Below are 21,478 nucleotides of genomic sequence, written 5' to 3'. Positions count from 1 at the left end.
CTTGATAAAAACTGATAATAAACGTGTTATCAAGTTAAAATTGGATACAAAAATAATAAATGACTGCAATTCAAACAAAAAACAAGTTTTCTTTGTGAAAAACCAAGAAAAACAATAAAAACTAACTTCTAACATAATTTAACCTCAAAATATAACTTAGGTTATGTATGTCAACATCAAATATCCCCCCAGATGTCAAAATCTCTTCTTATTTTTATGTTTTCATTATTTCCAAATAATATATTTGAATTATAAAACACGTTTACATTACAGATACTTGGTATTGGTATGATTACGTTGAACGGAACCGAAATAGCCAGTGCGCATAATTACCAGTCTTCTTGATTCCAATTACAATAATTTTTCATCATCTTAAACTCTTTATCATTCATTCATCATTCACATGTTGGTCTGCTGCTTAAACTAAACTCAATCAATCAATCAATCAATCAATAAATCAATAAAAACAACATCATATTGCACAAATCAGAAGATTACACATTAAAACTATCAAAAAAAAACAATAATCAGAAAGAAACAATTTTGAAGGTCACTTTCAACTCCTAAAATCAAATTCTTCAGATTTTCAGACCAAATATTTCATTTCATCGCAGCCATCGTCCATTATTATTAATATTAAAGTACAAAAAAATATCTTTTTCTCACACGTGACGTCTGCCGCCTCTTCTGGACAACTGCGATGGAACGTGGTTATGTCAAAAATATGCATCGCCTCCATTTTGTTTTCTCAATTTGTTTTTGACTAAAATATATTTTACTCTTTCTTGTATCCGTCATCTGCTTGTATCTTCATCATATCCAAACTGAAGTTGCTAATTCGGTGGAAATGTCGGAATGATCAGTGACATGTGTCCGTTATTAAAGGAGTGATCGAAGTACATGCCAAGCTTGTGCACGTTGGACGCTGACGAAAATGTCGAATGGTCAGGTACGGCCAGCGTCGCATTGGATTGATCCATCATCATTAGATGATTGTGATCGTGATTGTTCGCAGGTACTACGTTGGTTGTATCATTAGCATGCGCTTTGCTCGCGTGTAGAATCATTTGGTATTTGTGATTGAACGTTTGTGAACAGTGTTCGCACTCAATACGTATGTTTGCTTGTTTCGTATGATTGTACATATAATGCAGGATGAGGTTATGTCGATGTTGAAATTTTCGCAGTTTTGGACATTTCACGCAGTACAATGTTCTTGTGAGATGCTTTTTGGGTTGCATACGTTGTTTACACTGTGTTGTAACAGTCTCTGTCATAGTGAAAGTGTTCAAGGTCGAATGGACACTCATATGAGTTATAACTTCTTTTTGACTTGTAAATGACGCATTGCAATACTCATACTTACATTGATATATATGATCCATCGGATTTAGGTTTTCTTTTTCTATGTTTTTTTCACTTTCTGGATTGTTTTGTTTGTTCCCGATGCGTTTCGCGGGAGATGCGGTGCTGCGCGCGTGCGTCCAGCGGTGTGTAGCCAGGGACGCATCGTCCTCGAACTCACACCCGCACGTCGGGCAGACGAAGAGCGGCAACTCTGGTTCGTCTTCGTCCGGCGTATGGTGGCCGCCGCCGACATCTCCCGCTTCAAGAAAATCCGATTGCACGCGATGGCTTAACCTTGACATGTCCTCAGCACCACAACTGCTGTCACACTCCGGTTCGGACCCATCCGAGGCCTCCATGTAATTAAACAACCTCGCAGCGCCATGTTGTTTAGGTATATGTGGTTTCCATGGTTTGATATCTGGAGGTGGACCATGGAGTAACCTTTGACCATGGAGCAAAGCCGCAGCTGCTAGGTCTTGTGACTTGAGGGTTTGGGAGGACCTACAAGGCAAACCAACTTTACCAAAATGAAACAAAGTTTAGGTTGATGGTTATGGACTTACCCAAAACTCCCACCGCTTGTAACCGTACTATTTGCAAAGCTGGTATTCCTCAGGACATTATTAGCTGCTGATGAAGTGTTATTTGATCTCCTTTGTTCCATTGGACTGTAAAACCATCAATATTACATCAATCATTCATCAATCTTTTACCTCTAAACTTACTGGTGTTCCGCTTGATGTGTTGTTAATTGTTGCTGGTCATCCGCCATGAAGGTACACTTACTACAGGCCCTTTTATTATGAACCTTCAGGACATGTGTGGCTAACCTTTCCGACCTCGCAGCTTTGTAATCACATAACCCACAAACAAAAGGTTTCAGGTGTGTGTTCATATGTCTCTTCAAACACCAATTATCCACCCCGGACCATGAACAATAACAACAGGAAAACCTCTTTTCTCCTTTCTTCTTAGAACCATTCCCTTTTGATGAATTTTTTGCTTTTGAAGGTACCACCTCATTATTCCTGCCCATATTCGCTAGATTTCTATTTATGTTGTTGAAACTATTCGGGATGGAAATAGCAGGGTTGGATACACCTGGTGCGGAATGATGGTCAGTCCCATGGTCACCATTAGTGGTGGAACTGTTGTATTTCTGATAGTAAGACATCCCCGAGGCGTTTTTGGGAGGATGTCTTCGTATTCTATTGAGGTCATAGACATGCTCCCTGTGCATTCGTAAAAAATGTTTCTTCACATGGTCAGCTCGATTGAACTGCTTCTGGCAGACGTAACACTGAAAGGGTTTCTCTTCCCGATGGATATTTTCATGTCTCGTGAATAAATCACGTCTATCCGTAGCATAAGGGCAATAACTACAGGTGTACCTTTTGTTAGTACCACCAGCCCCACCTGATGGGGTATCTGGAGGTGTGGGTACCGGTTGTTGTCTATTAGAATTGGTATTAGCATGATTTGTATTCCCCGAAGTCGAAAACTCTTCAACTGATGAATTAGTAGGAGGTTTATGACAGGTGCTTTCCAATCTGGTCTTTAACCTTTGAAGGTACCTAGTAACCTCTTGTAAAACAGGGTTATTCTTCAGTAGAGCATCAGTAGTCTCTTCAGTATCAATATTATGCTGCCTGGTTAAATGCATGCGTACACATCTTGCCCATGCACTCTCATAAGGACATTGCGGACATTGGAAAACCCTTAGATTCGAATGGGTACCTAACCAATGTTCAGCAACCCTTGGCAGATACCCAACACAATCACACTCCGCACATCGGAACAACTTCTGTGCAGGATTATAACTGGCTATCTTTGATTGTGTCCATGGTATGTGATCTTCACTTATGATCCATTTATCTTCAAAGTTTGGGTTGGGTTTGTGTTGTTGAAAGGGCGAAGGGAAACCATTTTGCATCAACGCTGCTAACCCAAAGGCGGTTAGGTGCTCTTCGGGTTTAAGCATGGGCGTGTCGATGTCGTAGTCAATCGGAGTGAGACCCCGATCCGAGGCGGAGGCATGCGTACGCTCGCTGGCCCCCAACTCCGGGAGGCCATCTTCGCCGTAGAGCTTACGCGTTATCTCCTTGAACATGTCCTCATAGCTGTCGATCGCGTTGCCCGTCATCGGCATTGCCACTTCCATCCTTGGAGCGGGAGCTGGCTCAGAGCAAACTTCGCAGGATCTAGTTTCAATTGAATATAGTTTTAACTTTGGTTTAGAGATGGCGCTGCGGTTATAATATGACCCGCATTGCATAACAAGGATAAAGAGGATATTTAGTGGCATTAGAAAGATCCACCATCGATACATACTATTCCTACTTGTTTCTTATCATGCATTTATTGTTATTTTATTATTAAATTGTTTATTTTAATGTAAATTTTGTTTTTTTGAGGTAAAAATGTTTTTTTTTTGCTTTGTGTTGAGTTTTAAGGGGTGAAATGTGTTTGATTGTGTTTCACTTACCATTTTTCCGGTCTGCACCAGGATGTAGTAGCGAAGGAGGAAGCACAGCACTAGGACGCGCACGACATGTTCGAAAAGTGCCACCTGCAGCCCCAGCCGAGCGTTTGAGATATCTGACCCACCCTATGCAGCGCAGCACCCGCCGCCCGGGGCCAGCCACCCCTCTCCCGACGCGGCGTGTCCCTCCCGGTGTGTGTGCGCCCACCCTCGCCCTCGCACGCGCGCCTCCCTCCACCGCCCCACGCGCCGGACGACGCGCCGCGCGTTCGTCATGGCTTTTCTTCGGCTCGTAACGATTTTCAATCAGACGCCAAGCTATCATCTTCCTCTATATACAAAACTAGTAATCATAAACATTTTAAAATATAATAATATTAATAATATTAATATTTTTTATTGTTTATTTGAGTGTAGGTAGGTATTTTTTGTTTTTTTAAATTTTTTTCATGATGGTTCATTGATGGTGTGTGTGTGTAAGGTAAGCGAGTATGAGTTATCGACGTAGAGTCGGGGTTTTAGCCACCCCCGTAGTTTTCCCCAGAGAGGGGTCGCACTCCATCCGGGCGAGGAAGTATGGAGGGGTGGCCGGCCGTGCAGGGGGTTGCTTAGCAACCGGATATTGCCGGGAAAGGGTGAGTCTGCCTCAGACTCATCACCAACTCGCATAAAATATTTTTCTAATTGAACCTTCGACTCATCTTACACCTACCACACAAGAAATACAAAAAATTATTCATGCTTTTAGCCTGTCGGTGACATTGATATTATTTTATTTTTTATTTTTATTATTTCGGTGTTGTATGTTAAGAGCAGTGAAGTGGTCGGATATTAAAGTGTAGAGTTACCACACTAGAGTGGTACATCAATGGAGATGCGGATGTGACCGGGAAGAAGAAGAAGAATGTAGAAAGTGCGTTGGCGTCTGGCGGCGCTGACGGTTTTCGGCCGTGATCGATCGTTCCCCACATCTCATTCAAGCCGCGCGCCGCCGCGACGCTGCTGTTTCAGCCATACGCCGCCATATTGCGCGTGGCGGCGTCGCGCGCAGAGACGTCGCGGACACGGACCCGCGCCCATCGCCCGCTCATCGACGCTCCCGGCTCGGTCCGATGGGTGTAACGCGCGCCGACCGGTAAGGGTGGGACCGCCGCGCGCGCTCTTGTGTGCTGCTGGTGGTGGTAGTGGTGGTAGTGGTGTTGTGGTGGCGGCGTGTATGTGAGTGCCATGCGGAGGGTGCCCACCGCGACCTGGTGACCGATCGATACACACACAAATACACACCAACACACAGCGCATTAACATCATCGAATCCACTAAACGCGAGTGCATAAACCCAGAAAAAGCAAACAGGAATACCAGGAATGAATGGATCCGCACCGGCCGCACCGGTAACGGGCACGTGCGCCGCGCAGCGTCTTCATGGCCATTGATAAAGGTAAAAACAAAGCGGTGGTTCATTCAACACTCCCGAAAATCACCTCCCGAGGGATCAGATCGATAAACAAAACACGTCACATCAAAACATTTACAAAATATAGGTCAAAACCCAAGTGAATTCATTTTTATGTTCAAAAAATTGAAAAAAAAAAAATCTGTTGTTGTCGCATTGATGGATGATGTGTTCTTTATGCAACAAGTACTTGCTCCTTGTGCATATGCTCACATATGTGGGTGTGTGTGAGCGGCAACACAAATATAATTATCTAAAACTGGATCACACGATCCGTGCGAGCGCGCCGCGAGGCAGCATACAGGCCTCATGACCTGCTTTTTAGCAGAGCACAGGCGGACCGCGTTCCAGAGCGCGTTAATGCATATACACGCACACATTCGCACGTAAACACAAGGAGCTTCGACGACGTCGACGTCGCGACGCCTGCTGAATAACCTAAAAACCTTGTCGCAAGCATTCGCTAGATATTTATAAAATTTTATTTCATGAGAAAACAATGTTTTCATAAAACCGGAAATTGTGGTTTTTTCGCGTGGAAAATACGAGATTTGTACTACTAACAAATTGCATTTTTATTTTTTTTATTTTTATTACCATTTCCGGTTTTCCGGCTTTACCTATATTGCGTTATTTGAAATATTTTCATATGTGCCACGCAAATGACGCATTATTCCCTCGGAATGACAATAGACGCGAATTTGCTTTGTGCAAAACCGATTTTCCGCCATTTCCCATTCACTGCGAAAACAATAACATCACATATACATAAAACAGCTGAATTTTAAGCCTTAGAATAGCTTATAGTAATTTTTGCATAGGCAACCCAACATACACAATATAATAATACGAATTTTGTCATAATATTGATTTTTAAATAATGTGTTTTAAGGATTATCAACCTTTTCGCCCGTTTACACAATTTATAACGGCGTTAATGCGTTCCAACCCCGTCGTCACATAATTTCGCATTTATTTAATTACACCCTCACAATATCGCCAAAACGATATTTTTACTAAACCATTGCAAGTCAATGCAAGTATTTGTCAAGCCTGATGTGGATAGCTATTTCGACCATTAGAGGTCTCATCAGCACACCTACTGGCTTGACAAATACTGCATTGACGCGCACTCACCCTCTCGTACTACCTACCATTGTATTTCTATTTAATTACACTTTGCCCTACCTGAGCAAGTCCTAATTAATTAAATCATCGCAGCATATATACCAACTGATGACAAAATAATTTCGATTGAGGTTATGTTTTATGTTTGGTTGCAGATGTCCTGTAGCGTAAGCGAGCGTCTGCCTGAGAACCGTGCCGGCGCCGGGGGCGGCGGCTGCCGGCCGAAGGGCTCGAGCAACACCAGCCTCGCGACGCCACCCAACTCCAAGGGCGGCGGGCAGCAGGGCGCGGCCTCCGCCGGCGGCAATGGCCCACTACGCCAGCGGCCGTGTCGACTCTGCTGGTGCTGTTGCTGTAGTTGTTGGTAAGCAGAAAAATTTCGTATAGGTATTTAGTGAAAACATACGTATGTAGAAAATCTTCATTGCGCTGTGACTTTCAAACGGCAGCACGGCTCCAGCGTCGGTTTACTTTCGATACATACTAATATTTACGTTATCTCTCAACGACTTGGTGTTTCGTTGGTGCGGCGCGGCGTGCACACGCGCGATGCTTACGAAATCATTTTATAACCTAACCTAAATTCATACCAATACCTTAAACACAAAAAAAACATTTTTAAAAATATTTTTATAACCACCATATAAAAAACATGTATACTTGGTTGCCTACCTTAAATTTTAATGATTTCTTACTTGAATAACCTTGACATGTCAAAAAACACAAAAAATACAAGAAAACTATCCACCGCATCATAAATTATTTACCAGTCGCCCAGGTAACCGAATATCAACAGGCGCGACACAATTCATAATATAACTTCACTTCTATAGCCTATACAGAGTGTCAGTATACCCATTGTGTCAATTGGGTTGCCTAGAGTAAACCGCTTAAGAGATATGTTTATGCCGCGCGCGGGTGTACAAAGGGGTTGTTATCACTTTGTGTAGCTGATTATCAATTATTAATTTAGCTCGCAGCTGTAGGTTGGGACGCGGGCGCGCGATCGTCACTTGTTATCGGGAAAATTGCCGACGCGCTCATCACGCGGCACGATCATGCGTCGAGCGTATCGGGAAACTCGCTCGTCAGTCGCCATTGCACGTCGCGTTCTTCTTCACCGATCGAGATTTTTAAACAACAATTCAGTGTAAATTAAATAATAAAATATATAAAATTGGATTGGTGCCTCGATGATGAAATATCTCATCAGGAAGATAAAATTTCGGTGAAAAAATTTAATAATTTGTTAATAATTATTGTAAAATTAATAAAAATTTGATTATTTTGCAGTTCGACTCCCGGAAAAGGCAGTGACGAAAACGGACCGACGAAAGTAAACTCAGAAGGGCCTAATATTGACGGAGATCCACCGTAAGTAATGTTTTTCTTCCATTTATTGACCCATAATTATTATTATATTGAACTTAATGATGAAATATGTATAATGTATACGCTGTGCGATCGATACACCAAAAAGATAACGTCAATCTATTTCCCATTCACAGCAATTGCATAAAAATTGTTTTTATACAAATGTCATCCCGGTTGCCTACATTACACTCACACTCACACATTCCTAACCTCTAATTTAATTTAACCTGTGTTTTGTGCTCGTGAGTAATTATATTATTGGTGTGTTTGCAGTCCGTCGTTGGAGGAGATACGAAGTTGGGGTCGGTCGTTCGACAAACTGATGCGAAGTTCCGGTAAGCAAAGTATAATTAATTTCACTACCCACATGGAGAGACAGACAACTATGTCGGGAGTCATGCGCTGAATGTGTGCATATATTAAATTTGCAGCTGGAAGGAAGGTGTTTCGCGAGTTCCTCAAATGCGAATACTCCGAGGAGAACATCCTGTTCTGGCTGGCGTGCGAGGAGCTCAAGAAGGAGACCAGTCCTGAGGCCATCGAGGAGAAAGCGAGGATTATCTACGAAGACTTTATATCGATTCTTTCACCGAGAGAGGTTAGGATTTGAAAAATTATATTTTAATTGCTTTAAATTGATTTTTTCGGAAAATTTTTTGAAATTTTTGGAAGTTTTGAAAGAATTTTGGGGTTAATTTCGAGAGAAATCAGAAATTTTAATTTTTATACATGAAAAATGCTAATATTGAACTTTAGCGCCATCTAGATGCGAATTATATAACTAAAACTATTATAAAATCACCATATCAACTTTCAACCCTTATTTTTCACCCTAAAAATTTTTTTTTGTGGCAAAAAGTAGTCTACGACATTTTCCTTTATCAGAACTATCTCTATACCAAAATTTATCAAAAAATATTCAGTGGTTTATGCGTAAAAGCGAAACAAACACACAAAAAACTCTCTTTCCTGTGTTTTGATGTGTTTAAACCTTGTCATAACAAAAACTAACACAAAACTCAAAGAATTATTCTATTTACTAATGGATTTGAATGTTTTTAGGTGTCTTTGGATTCTCGAGTCCGAGAAATCGTGAATCGCAACATGGTGGAGCCAATCCCAGCGACGTTCGACGAAGCCCAGCTGCAGATCTACACCCTAATGCATCGCGACAGCTACCCGCGCTTCGTCAACTCGTCGATGTACAAATCACTGGTACAGCAGGCGGGGGGCGGCGACGCCGCCGACAGTGCATCAATGCTGCTCGACAACGACGGCGCGCACGGCTAACAGCCGCCCGCCAGCGCCCTCTCAGTGCTCCAAGTTTAAACAAACGAACAAGCAAACCAACCAGCCACCAACAACAACCACAAAACCGACTTAATAACGACAACCAACAACAAACTTGTGCGAATAATTCAATTGTTTTCTGGATGCCCGCGGCCTAAGAAGACCCCACTTCTCAAATTCAATCGAAAACACGCCTAAACTCGGGTTGCAGTTGCAATAAATCGATGTGTCTACGAGTGTATAACGATAAGCAAGCGCACAATGGGATGCACACACACGAGGATGCGACCAGACAATAACAATCAGAGAACCAAAGATGGCGTATCGCTGCTACAGCACACCGAGAAAGCAATAGATGCAAAACTTAACAAAACACACAAAATGCAAACAAACACCAATTGATTTATCGAAAACAAATGAACAATGACCACAAACATGGCGCTAATGATACACCACAACACAAAACACACAACACACAAAATGTCTACCGCTCACACTTTAGATTTTAAACAAAAAAGAAACAAAGCGTCGTGTATACAGCGCCGCCTAGCGGCCGAAAGAGAAAATGTTTAACCCCTAGCGTGGAAAACTATTCAAAAACTATCTCCACAAATCAAAGCGGTGCGGGTTTGCGTTTGCGTACTGTAATTAATTAAATTAAATGGCGGAGAAATGAACAATATTGAATCTAGTCTTGTCTAGTGTACAATCTAATCGTAAGTAATGTAATTGTAGTCTCTCAAAACAAAAAAAAGTCTCAACACGCACGCAAAACAAACAAAAAATAATAAACGTAAAATACAACTAAAGATACGATATATGTACAATCTCTCCACACAAACGTGACAACCAACCAACCAAAACTAAAAACCGTAGCATTTAAGTTTATTTATTGCCGACGATGTGGATGATGAAGCAACCAAAAATGCAAGAATGCGCGCAAATGATGGTGGTGACTGGCCGCCATATTGAATATGTGTGTACAACATATAATGTGTAGTTAAATCGAGCGCATATCCGCACCCGGCCCTCAGCCCTTCGACAGGGGACGCGGCCTAGACCAAGAATGTTACAGAATTTAAGCGAAACAAGCAACAAATTATACAATATCACGCCCATCGCGTCATTTTCACGACCTTCTATACCTCTTGTCACTCACCCCCACCCTTTCACACTTCTCTACGACCCTTAGCACCTGAGTAGTCTTTTGTTTGACTTTGACGTGCGGAGAATAAGTGTATGTACTTAATTAGATCGGCATTTTTTTGTTTTGATGCTGCAAGCCACGAGGACGAAGTGGTCGTTAGCAATTCTCCTGTTTCCTTCTTTCCTAACCTCACACGTGAACTACTTACTTACTGCCGCCATCCGCCGACTCAAACAATATAATAACGATGTGATATATGATACATTTTGGCGGTGGCGGTGCGACCATGCCGTTGTGCACACCTTTCACATGCTTCTTCTTTACTTTACTTACTCCTTTTCCTTGTCTTTTGATGATGATGATGTTGATGATGATGGCGGACACATATTGCACATGTACTGCATTTCTAAAGTATACTTAAGCGATGCGTATGCGTAACAATTTATTGATTTCTTTCTTCCCTGTCTACCTCTCTTTATCTTGGACCTTTTGGTTTTCGTTTGATGAACAACTGAGAAATATTATGATTCTGTTTAGTGCAGTAATAATAATCGACACACTGTGAATTAATATAAAAATAAAAAATAAATATGAAATACAGCAAAAACTGCAGCAGATTGTTTCTTTTACTCTGGGGTATTGTGTTTTATGAGATAATATTTATAGGGGTATTGAATATTTAAACTATTTGTAGAATATTAAATAAATTACTTACTTTCTTCGGTTTTTGAGGGAAAACTTAAAGGTTAAAGGCTAATTTTCTATAGGCAACCAAGTATACACCAAAACAAACTCAACTAACAGAATTAGGATAAAAATTTAATGTTTTGGACAAAAAACAAAGTTGCGGATGTTATGCTATGGATATTTCAAGAAAGGATGTACCAATTTACCTCTATATTCATGCCCAACCTGTAAAAATGGTTGGAAAACCTTTAAATTGCTGTGAATTCTGTTGTTTTGTGATTTGAACAGATGCACAGCTCAAATACATCCAGACTGCTTCGTTACTTCCTTCTCCACTTTTTGCGGGTATTCTGCAGGTATAAAAAGACAGCACGCAACAACCAGGCTGTTAAATAGTGCCGAAATGGTCCAGCAATCCATTCACATGATTTTAAGCTCTTTTCTTCTGTTTTTGCCTCAATTTTGGTCTGTTTCATATACACAGACATCACTCCTACCTGCTATTGATGCCCAAGTCTCAAGAGGTGTAATAAATATGTGGAAACGCACGTGTTTGATCGTAAAGCTGAATTTATTTATCATTCATATTCATTTTGTCGGTCTAGATTATCAGTGTCTGTACCTCGGTGAATAATGCAAGTGTAAAGCCACAACCAAAAAGAAACCATGATTAAGAATTAATATTAATAGTACAAACGTTATTATATTAATATTACATCACTATGCCATATTAAAAACACGCCTGTATAATCTTACAAATTGTTTTTGATAAGTTAAAAATCGTACCGTAGTAATTCTGTATAAAATTGAAAAATCGCACGAATACTGACGACTCTTCACGCTTAGCCTTTGCTCTCGACGATGACAGTGCTCAGACCACCGGGGACCACGGTCGTTTTGTATTGTTCAGGGATTGGGTATTCAGCCTATCAAAAAATAAACAATAAACATCACAATATTCATTTTTTGCACAAGATATAATACTTACATAGTCTCCATTTGGTTTGGGGACTAGAACATTCATCTCCGACGATTTCGAGCTGACAATCTCCACGTTGAGTGAATCATTGCTCAGATACATTTGACATCCATCGGTTTTATCAATCGAAATAGTGGGCACCTTGCTGAGGACCTGCATCTGCACCGATTGACAATTAATAAACTCCACGGCGGAAACAAGGCTGTCGAAAACAACGGAAGTCTTCTTGCAGGAGTCAAGCGTGATTGAATTGATCTTGCCCTTGACCGTGACCGTCGAATCGGTGCATTTGAAGAGATAAACAACGTTGTTCATCTCAGCGCCCTCAACCAACAGATTATGATTGCCTTTCTGATACTCAATCATCCACTTTTTACCATCACGGTTGAAAACAGGTGGTTTATCAACTGGAGCAGCTGATCGTACACAAGTAGCACCCGCACCTGCTGGTGTCTTGAAAGGTGCAGGTCCTTGACGTAGGGCCGCGTTTTTATGAGTTTGCATATCGGAAGTGACTTTTTTTAATCCTAAACATAAACATAAACAATGTCAAAATCTTCATAATTTTTGTTTCTAATAAGTTACCTTTAGTAATATCAGCTCCTTGATTGATTTGATCAAACAACGCGGACCTATCCTGACTGGGATCCACTGATAGTGCACTGATATCACACATGGCAGGTGGTGGCGGTGGTCCAGGTGGTGGAGGTGCTCCTCCCGCAAGTGTATTCTTACCAGACCATACTAAACCAGTTGTATGATGTTGTTTAACAAACGCTTGAAGTTCCGTGAGCGTCTGTACCCACGCCTTCACCCAATCAACGTGTTTCTTATCCTTCTCCTTCCAATCCTTCAATACACGATTGGTATAGAACTGACCGGCGTCATTCATCTCCTTGACATAGGGTCCTGGCGTGGGACTGACTGCAACCCAACCAAGAGCAGGGATACTTTCGCTGATGGCAGATAGATGATTGAAATACGGTGAGCCACGATTCTTCTCGCGGAATTCCTGAATCTGCTGGATGCACTTGGCTGTTGGTTGGATCAGGTTGTTGATGTCTCCCTGTGAGGGTTGCTTTGACTCGCTGGCCATGACGATGTACTGCAGCTGGGTATCGAATGCTGTTTTCACCATGGCGGCATGCGTGGCCACATCTCCTCCCAATTGTTGGGAAACGGCTAGAAACTGCGCCAGAGGTCCTGACATCACATCCTGATATCCGTAGACACTCATGGTGACCTCGTTGAAGATGACTGTTTCCGGTGAGTCGGGGACTGGTGGCGGTAGAGGTGTTTCTAGTGGTGTGTCCAGGAAATCTTGCAGGGACGCACAAGAACTAAGTTTTCTTTAAAATAAATCAAAATTAGTGTCATTCCTATAAGAAAATACATGAAATCATTACAATATTTCTTGTACTGGCTGACAAACGTTCTCAAGTCGCGAGGTGACGTTTTCTAAACGTGAGACGAGTTGTTCAAGTTCTTGCGAATGAGGTGCATCTAGAAAATGGCGAAAGTAGTAAAAAGTTACAACGGTGTTTAATTAATTGTGTTTTGTTTGCGTTCGCGTATAATGTTACTGGGTTGGGCTCCAGCGCCCCTAAAAGGTCGGGCGTAAAAGTGACATTTTTATCGTGATACTAAATGTCAACGACATCGTAAACCATCAAACATATGCCACAAGAAAAAAGAAATCAGAACATAAATTACAAGATTTCCAACACTCGGTTTATTCGAATTAGTGTTTGGTGTATAAAAAGTTGCCTATGCGTAAAGTACGCCAAGCTTGTTCAAGCAACGTATCGTGTGCGGCTTCAAATACAGTTTTCACTTAGAAAAACATCCAACTCATTACTGTAAGTACTCAAATCCATTAAACAATGTCATTATCTTTCATCTGATGTATAAATCTCAATGCGCGCTGGTGTGATTGCAAGATAATCACAAGAATTAAAATGCGTAAAATTTCAAACTGGTCTAACCTCACAATTTATGAAACGGTTGGCATGAAAATTTCACGCATGACTGGTTGCCTACATCACACAATATTAACAATCGCAAGCATTTATAAAACAAAACAGTTCACGCTCTAAATATGTTGTTATTGTACCTCACTCGGTGTAGAAGGTCAATAAAACGTGAATTAGACCAGTGGTACTGGTCGCGAATCCAATTAAGGTAAGGATCGAAGTGAAATCCGCCTTAATATGGTCTTATCTTCGACAAATACCGCGATAGAAGACACGAAAGCGCACTAAGCAGATTAAAACAAGCGTAAACTATCATCGACTGTTGAAAACTCAAGTTATAAATAGCCAATAAACGCGTTGGTGCATCAAAAGTACCAAAATCGTGGAAAACCAACACGTCTAGGATATTTTTATCCAATGTTCCACTTGGCAAGCAATCCGAATATTATACTCGCCTTAGAATACTCAACATAATAACAAAAATACATTTTGTATCAGCCTGTATGTGGCTATGGCAGAGTAGAATTTATGAACGCAAGGGGTTGTCGTGAGTTGACACGTGCATTGTCCTCGCGTGGGGTGAGAGCATAACAACACAAAAAGGGCAACGCTGCTGCACACACAAATAAATTAATTTCTCTCTCACTTACCAACCCCTGCCCCTGCAACACTAGGTCCTAGTGGATCAAAATGCACTTTGTGTTCGGTGGCGTTCTGCGCCGCACAGAGTAACTCCGAGAAGAATCGGTGTCTTCGCAGCGCCAGCTCGTCTTTACCGATTGGCGTCGCGGGCGGTTCCTGTGTCCCACCTCTCTCCTCAGTGTCATCTTCCTCTGATAACCAGTTTGGGAGCGGGACATGAATTTGTCCCTTAGCAAGTGGTTTACCCATGTTTTTCGCTAGTTTTATCGGAGGACCAACACCTTCTTCAAAAACTTCATCATCAATAACCGATTCACTTTCGATTGAGTCCTGTGGGCGGCAATCATGTCCATTCACTTTAATCAAAACAGTAAGATCTGGTTGTGATTCAGATTCCTGGGATCGCGGGGTTTCAGGGAGTTCTAATGAACCTTCGACTTTTGCTTGTTTTTGAAGAGATTTAACAGGTTGCGGTTGAGGTTGTTCATGGATTGGTTTGATTTGTGCTTCTTTGATTGGGCTTTCCGGGGTTATTTCTTGAGCAATTCGCACATCAGGCGTGTGAAGTGTATGGGGTTGGTCCACAATGGCCGCATCCTGATTATCACATAGTTTATCTTCGTTATCACCCCCGTTGTCGGCGGTATCATCCAGAGGAACTTTCGCGATCTCATTATCAATCTCGTGTTTCTCATCGAATAACTCATACTCGCTTTGGGTCTCAGCGTCCTTGGTTTCCTTCTTCTTGGCCTTTTTACGCCCGCAACAATTGCCGAACATTGTTTTTATTTATTATTAACTACACTCGTTGTATTAAATCACAAAACAGAGCACAATAATCACATTATTCTATAATACTGCACGATAGGCCGTTTGGCGTGTAAATATCGCGAGCACAGCATCCCTACCCGAGATGCTACGCCCCTAGTGAGCCTAGTTGAAGCCACCCCTAGTTTAGGGATGCCGGCCGGTAACCTCAGGCGACATCTGATGGAAAACAACGGGAAATACTCTCGCAGATCGTCAGATATTCCAGATATTCCACTCTCGTATCGTTTTGTTTTTTTTCGCTTTATCAGTGAACAACTGAGATTCTACTGATAATAGAGCGTTGAATACATTGCGTAACAATCTGTGGGTTTTATATGAGGACGTCCTGCATGTGGCATCGATAAATTTAATGCTTACCGCACCGAAACGCAGCGAAATTGCTGACGTCAATCAGCTCTTCATCGCGGCTTCAATGTTTTCACATCGTTTTTAATTAATTACTTAAAAATGAGAAGAGATATTATCTTGGTTCTTATAGGATTATATTCAAGATTAAATTCTGTGTATAATCACGTAAAAATTAAACAATTTTGGTGATTATTTAAAAAGTTATAAGGTTTTAAAATTAATTTTTAGAAAAATTACTTTATTTGTTTATAAAAAATTATTGTAAATAGTTATCAATGTCGTTATTCTTTTAAATAATGCAGAATTAAATTAGGAACAAGCTAATGAAAGAATAGTTATCGTAGCTTGTTTCGTTGATGAGTAATTCACTAATTACTCACAAATATTTTGGTTATAAATCACCTTATAAGGTATGATACAACCAACAAACAATTTTGTTGTCATTACTCATGGCAATGTAATTATTAGAGTATTCCGCGAGTGTAGTGAGTAATTTTCCGCAACTAAGACCATTTTAGGTTATGATTCTAGTCTTCTAAGGTCATTGTCAAAACATCAACAAAGGCCACTTCACCGCAATGAAAGTTTGCCAGCCGTACAAGAAATATTTCCGCGGAATATCGCATGAATATTGAATGAAAAGGTACTCACCGGTGCGCTGGGCGTAATCGGCGATAACTGGTCGGACGTTGTGTTGCGAACTCAAGCGGAATCGGCGCGTATGCCGTGTATATTTTGAGTGAATGACTCACTGGACTCGTCGCACGGCCGCACAGACCGAGGGAGTAAGATAACAGTACTGTATGTAATCGGCGCGCGGCGCAGTTGTTGGCACGCTGGGCGTTTGCTGAATGCGAGTGCCGATTACGACCGATGAGTGGTGAGGAATAAACGCGATTTTGGTACCGGTAACGGCATCTAGTGGTGTTGAGGTGGAAACCGTGGGAGTAGGCTTTTGGAGGTAAAAGAAAAAACGTTTTGAGTTGAAAATAGATAAAATTTGAATGGATTTTTAGTTTTTTTTGGTATTTTAAAGGTGATTAAAGCATGAGAAATGCTTAAATTTAGTTAAAAATGATTTTATTTGGAAAAAATATTATAATTTTATGCATGAATTTGGTTAAAATAAACATAACCTCAATTTTACAATATAAAACACCTGAAAATTAATCTGAAGATCAAATTGTATTGGATTTTAGTCTTTTTTGGCTTTAAAAGATGATTAATGCATGAAAATTGATTAAATTCACTTTAAAAATCAATTTTATCTCAAAAAACATCATAATTTTAAGCATGTCTAGTTCATAAATAAGGTTAACAAAGAAATAACCTCAAAATACAACACAAAACTACTAAAAATCATTCAAAAGGAACAAAATAATCAAATTTTTCCAGTTTGTTCAACCCATATATTAATTTCTCATACAGTAACTAATTAATTTATCGTTTGACATCGCAAACATCAAACATTACTGACTAAATCTTATTGTAAGTTACTTGTACCATATAATTTCTGCTGAAAGGCATTCAGTGTTACACTGATACATGATTGCAAGATTTGATTTCGAACAAATCAATGATTCCACAATTATCCTCATCAACATACAAGTGATGAGATTTGATCTCCCAATTGTTTCCTACGTTGTTTCAATCAACAAGAGTAGAAAAATAATTTCTGCAGCAGGCAAGTAATTCCGTTCGGTCAGCTGCCCCTAGGTTAACTTATTACACTTGTTGTAAATTCTGTCGGACAGTTCACAGCCTAAGGCAACAACTTGTTAGTTTGATTAGTGGTGTTTTACAAAATTATACAAAAACGTCTTTTTAATACTACTTATTGAGTTTTTTTTTGTCTTGTTTTGGAATTGTTGAAGTTGTTTTTATGATTCGCGTGTGTGCTTTCATTATTCTTGTATTTATCTAAGATAATTCTCCAATTGGTGCGTTCTTTAACCATAGATCGTGTAAAAAGTTGTACAAATTGTCACTTACGGCTACCTGCAACACAAAACAAAGTTTAAATCATAAAAAAATTAAATTTTCGAGAAAAAAACTTACTTTAAAAGGTGTAGGATTCAAATTTCGTTTGATATCAGGCCTGAGCGTCTTCAAAGAAGTTTTAACCCTCTCCCTGATATCCTTGAGATTGGGCAGTGGGCCACGTATCTTCCCATCTTTCCAGCACACCCTGTGTAATTTCTCCACTTTCGAAGGAATGACATACGCGCGTTTCGACTCCTCAAACGGATGTCGACACAAAACCTTCTTCTCCACCTGTGGTGCCTCTTCATACGTCTGTTGTAACAGATCAATCAACGCGAAACCACTCTCGCTGTACAAACGATACGCATCCTTCCTGCCAGGCATTGTCACCTTGCCCACATCCTGACTCAGTTTAATCCGGGCCTGCTCATTCAACTCAACCATTTTGTATACACAACCCAGAGCTGGTTGTCTCTGGCATGTCACCAGATGGGTCCCGATACCAAAACAATTAATTTTATGCCCTTGTTCATTCAGGCTCAGAATTGTCTCTTCGTTGATATCATTCGAAGCCATGATCATCAAATCAGCAAACCACGGGATGTTGTAAGTGGTTGATATTTCAGTGAAGTAATGACGAGCCACATTGGATAAATAAGCCAAATCACCACTATCAATACGTATACCAATCGCTTTGTAACCCAAATCATGTAGGGCCAACGCCACGGAGCAGAAATTCAACAAACCACTCCTAAAAAATACAATTCAAAATTAAAATATGTTTTGGAACATCAAAGGCTGCATTTTAAAAAGTGCACCAACACTCTAAAGATACTACTACAGTGGTTAAATAGAAAAAGTGTATGCAGCCTTTAAAATTCGCATGCAGTTCTCAAAATACCCAGTAAGTGTTATTAGAGGAATGAAGAATGAATGCAAAAATAAATGATTGTAAGTAGCACAGCATACAACAACAAACAAACACTGATTAGTGTTGATAACTACTTTAAAAAGGTAGAAAATAATTTAAAAAAAGAAGAAAAAGTGTTGTTAGTTGTACAAATTCACAATCACACTAAGAGACAACAACCAACAATGAATGTTAAGCGCCCCACGTGTCATCATCAAAGTTGGCCGACACTCTGTTCGCTCTCATCGACTGCGTTCAAAAAATCTAAAGCATAACGTGGTTGATCTACACATTAATTCATACTTGGAGGTGCAGCAGCGGTAGACTTACATACCCTGCTGTGGATAATTCCGTTTTCGGACAGAAATCTTCGGTTAGCCCTTTTATTTTTTGTATAAAGCGTCTTTTTGTGTATGACTAAAGTGATTTGGCTGCACATTGAGAGACAAGAACTAACGTAGGACATCAGCGAACTACACGGCAATAAGATATATAAACGGTAAAATGATCGCTGATTCGATTGTTGCGGTTCTGAATTCTGATTTATAATTGTATATAGTCCGGTTGATGCATGCAACTAGGCTGGCATGCCGGTTACCTGTACTCGTTATGCGATAGAGTGTTGGGCAGAGTGACAGGCCACATTGTGATGGCGTGGGTCATGCGACAGGGATACCTCTTTACATCGTACGTATCGACAAGCGCCATGAAGCCGTCGGGGAAGGCGATGGCGAACGAAATCAACGCCGCCAATTCACCATCATTGGCTTCCGTACCAACGACCTTGAATAGATCAACGAGACGTGCACGCCACGTGGTTGACGCCTCCAGTAAATCCACCTCGTCTCCACCGCCTTTGTGTATCAACGTTTGCGTGCGTAATTCATTGAGGCCTGTGAACGAAGTGATGTACGCATGCGCATGGGTGCCCTTCACCGGAATGTTGAACAGTTTACCGGCGAGGACATTGCTTGTTCCATCGAAACCACCTACAATCAACAACAGTTTAGTTTACGAGCGCGGATTTTATGTGCTTTGTTGTGGCAAAGTCAAACAAGTCAAACGTTCGTCGACGATTGACCTAGATATGCCGATTGTGTCGGTGCCAGGCACCGACTTAGCAAGATTATAAATCTCAGGGGTGCCTGGCACCTGGCACCACCGCGCGTGAAGAAATCGCAATTAGGTGACTCATCAAGTTGATAAGTTGCGAAAGTTTATGCCTCACCTATGTAACTGTATTTTGAAGCGGATAAACCCCCATCGGGGCCTTGCGCCCGCCGGAGGCCGAACTCAAACAGCTGAAGATCACCCGCCGCCATGCGGTACCTGGCGGCGTTCGTCGTCATCAAGCTAAAAATACCAATTATGCGGATAAAAACACAACATATTCAACAAAACAAAACTTTTACCTCGCATAATTTATCAGCGTCAGTAAAGTCGTCTCCAGTAATTGCACGATTATTAATGGTCCTTCAATTCGCATTAGAGGCACACTAGAAATATTTATATTTAAAATCTAAACTAGATTTTTAATAAAAATAATAATACCGTGGAAATACAACAGAACCTTCAGGGACAGCATACACAGTGACGTCATTGGTGTTCAACTGACTGAGGTACACAAAGAATTCATCTTCAATGGTACTGGGCAAGGTTTTGCGTAAGTAGTCGATGTCGCTCTCGGAGTAGTGGAACCGCTCCAGGAACTTGAGGCACTCTTCAAGGCCGGCGAAAATGGTGAATTCACCTTGGAAAGGGTTCCTCCGGAAAAACAGGTCGAAAACTGAATGGTCCTTCGTTTTGCCTGACTTCCAATAGGCATACGCCATTGTGATTTGGTATAAATCTAAAGAAATTTTCAGAATAAAAAATAACAGAATAATAAAAATCCGTTATCAATGAGTCATTTTACCAGATATAGAAAATTCATGATGTTGCAATTTTTATTTTTAAAAGCAAAGAATCAGGGGAATCCCATGAAACAATTTTAAATGAAAAAATGCGTTGTTGATTTATTTACGTGCGCACGAATAGACCTAAGTAATAATTCATTAAAAGTCGATTAAATGAATATTGGTATTGGTATTCGTTGCTAGTTGATTGGTGCGCAATGTGAATTTCGTGAATGTAAATGCGATTGGATTTTGTAACGCGTTTGACCTAATAAATTGAGCGTACGACAAAATGTCACCGAACGCAATGCTAAACAACATTTGTTTTGTTTTGCTGACGTTACGAACGCTCGCGTCTCTGGAAAGTTACCATCATTTTTGTGTGATAAAACTTGAATAAAACTTTACAATCGCGATTGAAGGTTAGGTAGAATTTCTATTCTAGCAAGCCAATGCGTTGAATGAATGAATGGAAGCGCTTGTTGCTTGCGTGAAAATACTAGGCGAAATTCGAGGGTAGTTTTTTATACCTGTGAGAAGGGGTTGTACGATGCCATTGTGACCCAGGCGACGCTCGACCAGCTGATGCGCGCTGACGGCTTCCTCTGTCATCGTTTGTTTTGTTTGTGCGCGCGTGTGTGGTTTACGTGGTCGTCGTCGGCGAGTCGCGATGACCCACTGACATTTCCGCACCGAAGCACGCAAAACAACTGAATCGCCGCCGTACGCAAACTTCACCACACCAGCGGGGATTGCCGCGCTTAGACGGCGTGCATGCCGCGCGCTTTTATTACCGGCGGGCATCGCTGCTGCACACGCGCAACGCGCTCGCATCGATCCGTCTTTCCCCTTTCCTTTACTCGTCAACCGAAACAACATAATACACATCTGATAAGGTGGAAATGAGAAAGGCTATAAAAGACGTTGGTACACGTTGGTAGATTGGGAGAGGTTATGCCGAAGGTCAGATGTGGTAAATACACGTCCAGAGTGAGACGGGACTCAA

At 41.1% G+C, this 21,478-nt stretch overlaps 4 protein-coding genes across 9 annotated transcripts; 1 reads left to right on the top strand and 3 right to left on the bottom strand.

Moving 5' to 3' along the window:
• Positions 1–35: 35 nt before the first annotated feature.
• Positions 36–4,027, bottom strand: LOC135797149 (zinc finger transcriptional factor charlatan). The gene is made up of 4 exons (XM_065309364.1): positions 3,836–4,027; positions 2,076–3,551; positions 1,914–2,018; positions 36–1,851 (listed from the first exon to the last, which is right to left on the bottom strand). The coding sequence occupies exons 2-4, from the start codon at positions 3,509–3,511 to the stop codon at positions 834–836; spliced, it is 2,559 nt and encodes an 852-aa protein (XP_065165436.1). The 5' UTR covers positions 3,512–3,551; positions 3,836–4,027; the 3' UTR covers positions 36–833.
• An 824-nt stretch (positions 4,028–4,851) lies between these two features.
• Dhit (Double hit) lies at positions 4,852–10,831 on the top strand. The gene is made up of 6 exons (XM_065309609.1): positions 4,852–5,270; positions 6,569–6,777; positions 7,707–7,787; positions 8,061–8,122; positions 8,219–8,385; positions 8,850–10,831. The coding sequence occupies exons 2-6, from the start codon at positions 6,569–6,571 to the stop codon at positions 9,075–9,077; spliced, it is 747 nt and encodes a 248-aa protein (XP_065165681.1). The 5' UTR covers positions 4,852–5,270; the 3' UTR covers positions 9,078–10,831.
• A 632-nt stretch (positions 10,832–11,463) lies between these two features.
• Positions 11,464–16,472, bottom strand: capt (adenylyl cyclase-associated protein 1). Of its 4 annotated transcripts, none has more exons than XM_065310199.1 (5): positions 16,336–16,472; positions 13,297–13,393; positions 12,476–13,239; positions 11,900–12,417; positions 11,464–11,837 (listed from the first exon to the last, which is right to left on the bottom strand). In XM_065310199.1, exons 3-5 carry the CDS (start codon positions 13,125–13,127, stop codon positions 11,754–11,756), a joined length of 1,254 nt encoding a protein of 417 aa, XP_065166271.1. In that variant the 5' UTR covers positions 13,128–13,239; positions 13,297–13,393; positions 16,336–16,472; the 3' UTR covers positions 11,464–11,753. The 4 variants fall into 4 exon arrangements, with proteins under 4 accessions (XP_065166271.1, XP_065166268.1, XP_065166270.1 ...); XM_065310196.1 differs by lacking the exon at positions 16,336–16,472 and adding an exon at positions 14,514–15,412; XM_065310198.1 differs by lacking the exon at positions 16,336–16,472 and adding an exon at positions 14,004–14,149.
• A 607-nt stretch (positions 16,473–17,079) lies between these two features.
• Positions 17,080–21,251, bottom strand: Naprt (nicotinate phosphoribosyltransferase). 3 transcript variants are annotated; one of them, XM_065309299.1, is made up of 7 exons: positions 21,003–21,251; positions 20,129–20,426; positions 19,990–20,073; positions 19,806–19,930; positions 19,176–19,566; positions 17,743–18,418; positions 17,080–17,682 (listed from the first exon to the last, which is right to left on the bottom strand). In XM_065309299.1, the coding sequence occupies exons 1-7, from the start codon at positions 21,082–21,084 to the stop codon at positions 17,605–17,607; spliced, it is 1,734 nt and encodes a 577-aa protein (XP_065165371.1). In that variant the 5' UTR covers positions 21,085–21,251; the 3' UTR covers positions 17,080–17,604. The 3 variants fall into 3 exon arrangements, with proteins under 3 accessions (XP_065165371.1, XP_065165372.1, XP_065165373.1); XM_065309300.1 differs by having other exon boundaries at positions 19,254–19,566; XM_065309301.1 differs by having other exon boundaries at positions 19,269–19,566.
• Positions 21,252–21,478: the final 227 nt, after the last annotated feature.

This window comes from Atheta coriaria, unplaced genomic scaffold, assembly GCF_025399875.1.
Source record: "Atheta coriaria isolate IRGN ID8LTWV9N9 unplaced genomic scaffold, Caltech_Dcor_3.1 hic_scaffold_8_pilon, whole genome shotgun sequence".
NCBI classification, from domain to species: domain Eukaryota; kingdom Metazoa; phylum Arthropoda; class Insecta; order Coleoptera; family Staphylinidae; genus Dalotia; species Dalotia coriaria.
This window is presented reverse-complemented; position numbering and strand designations above follow the sequence as displayed.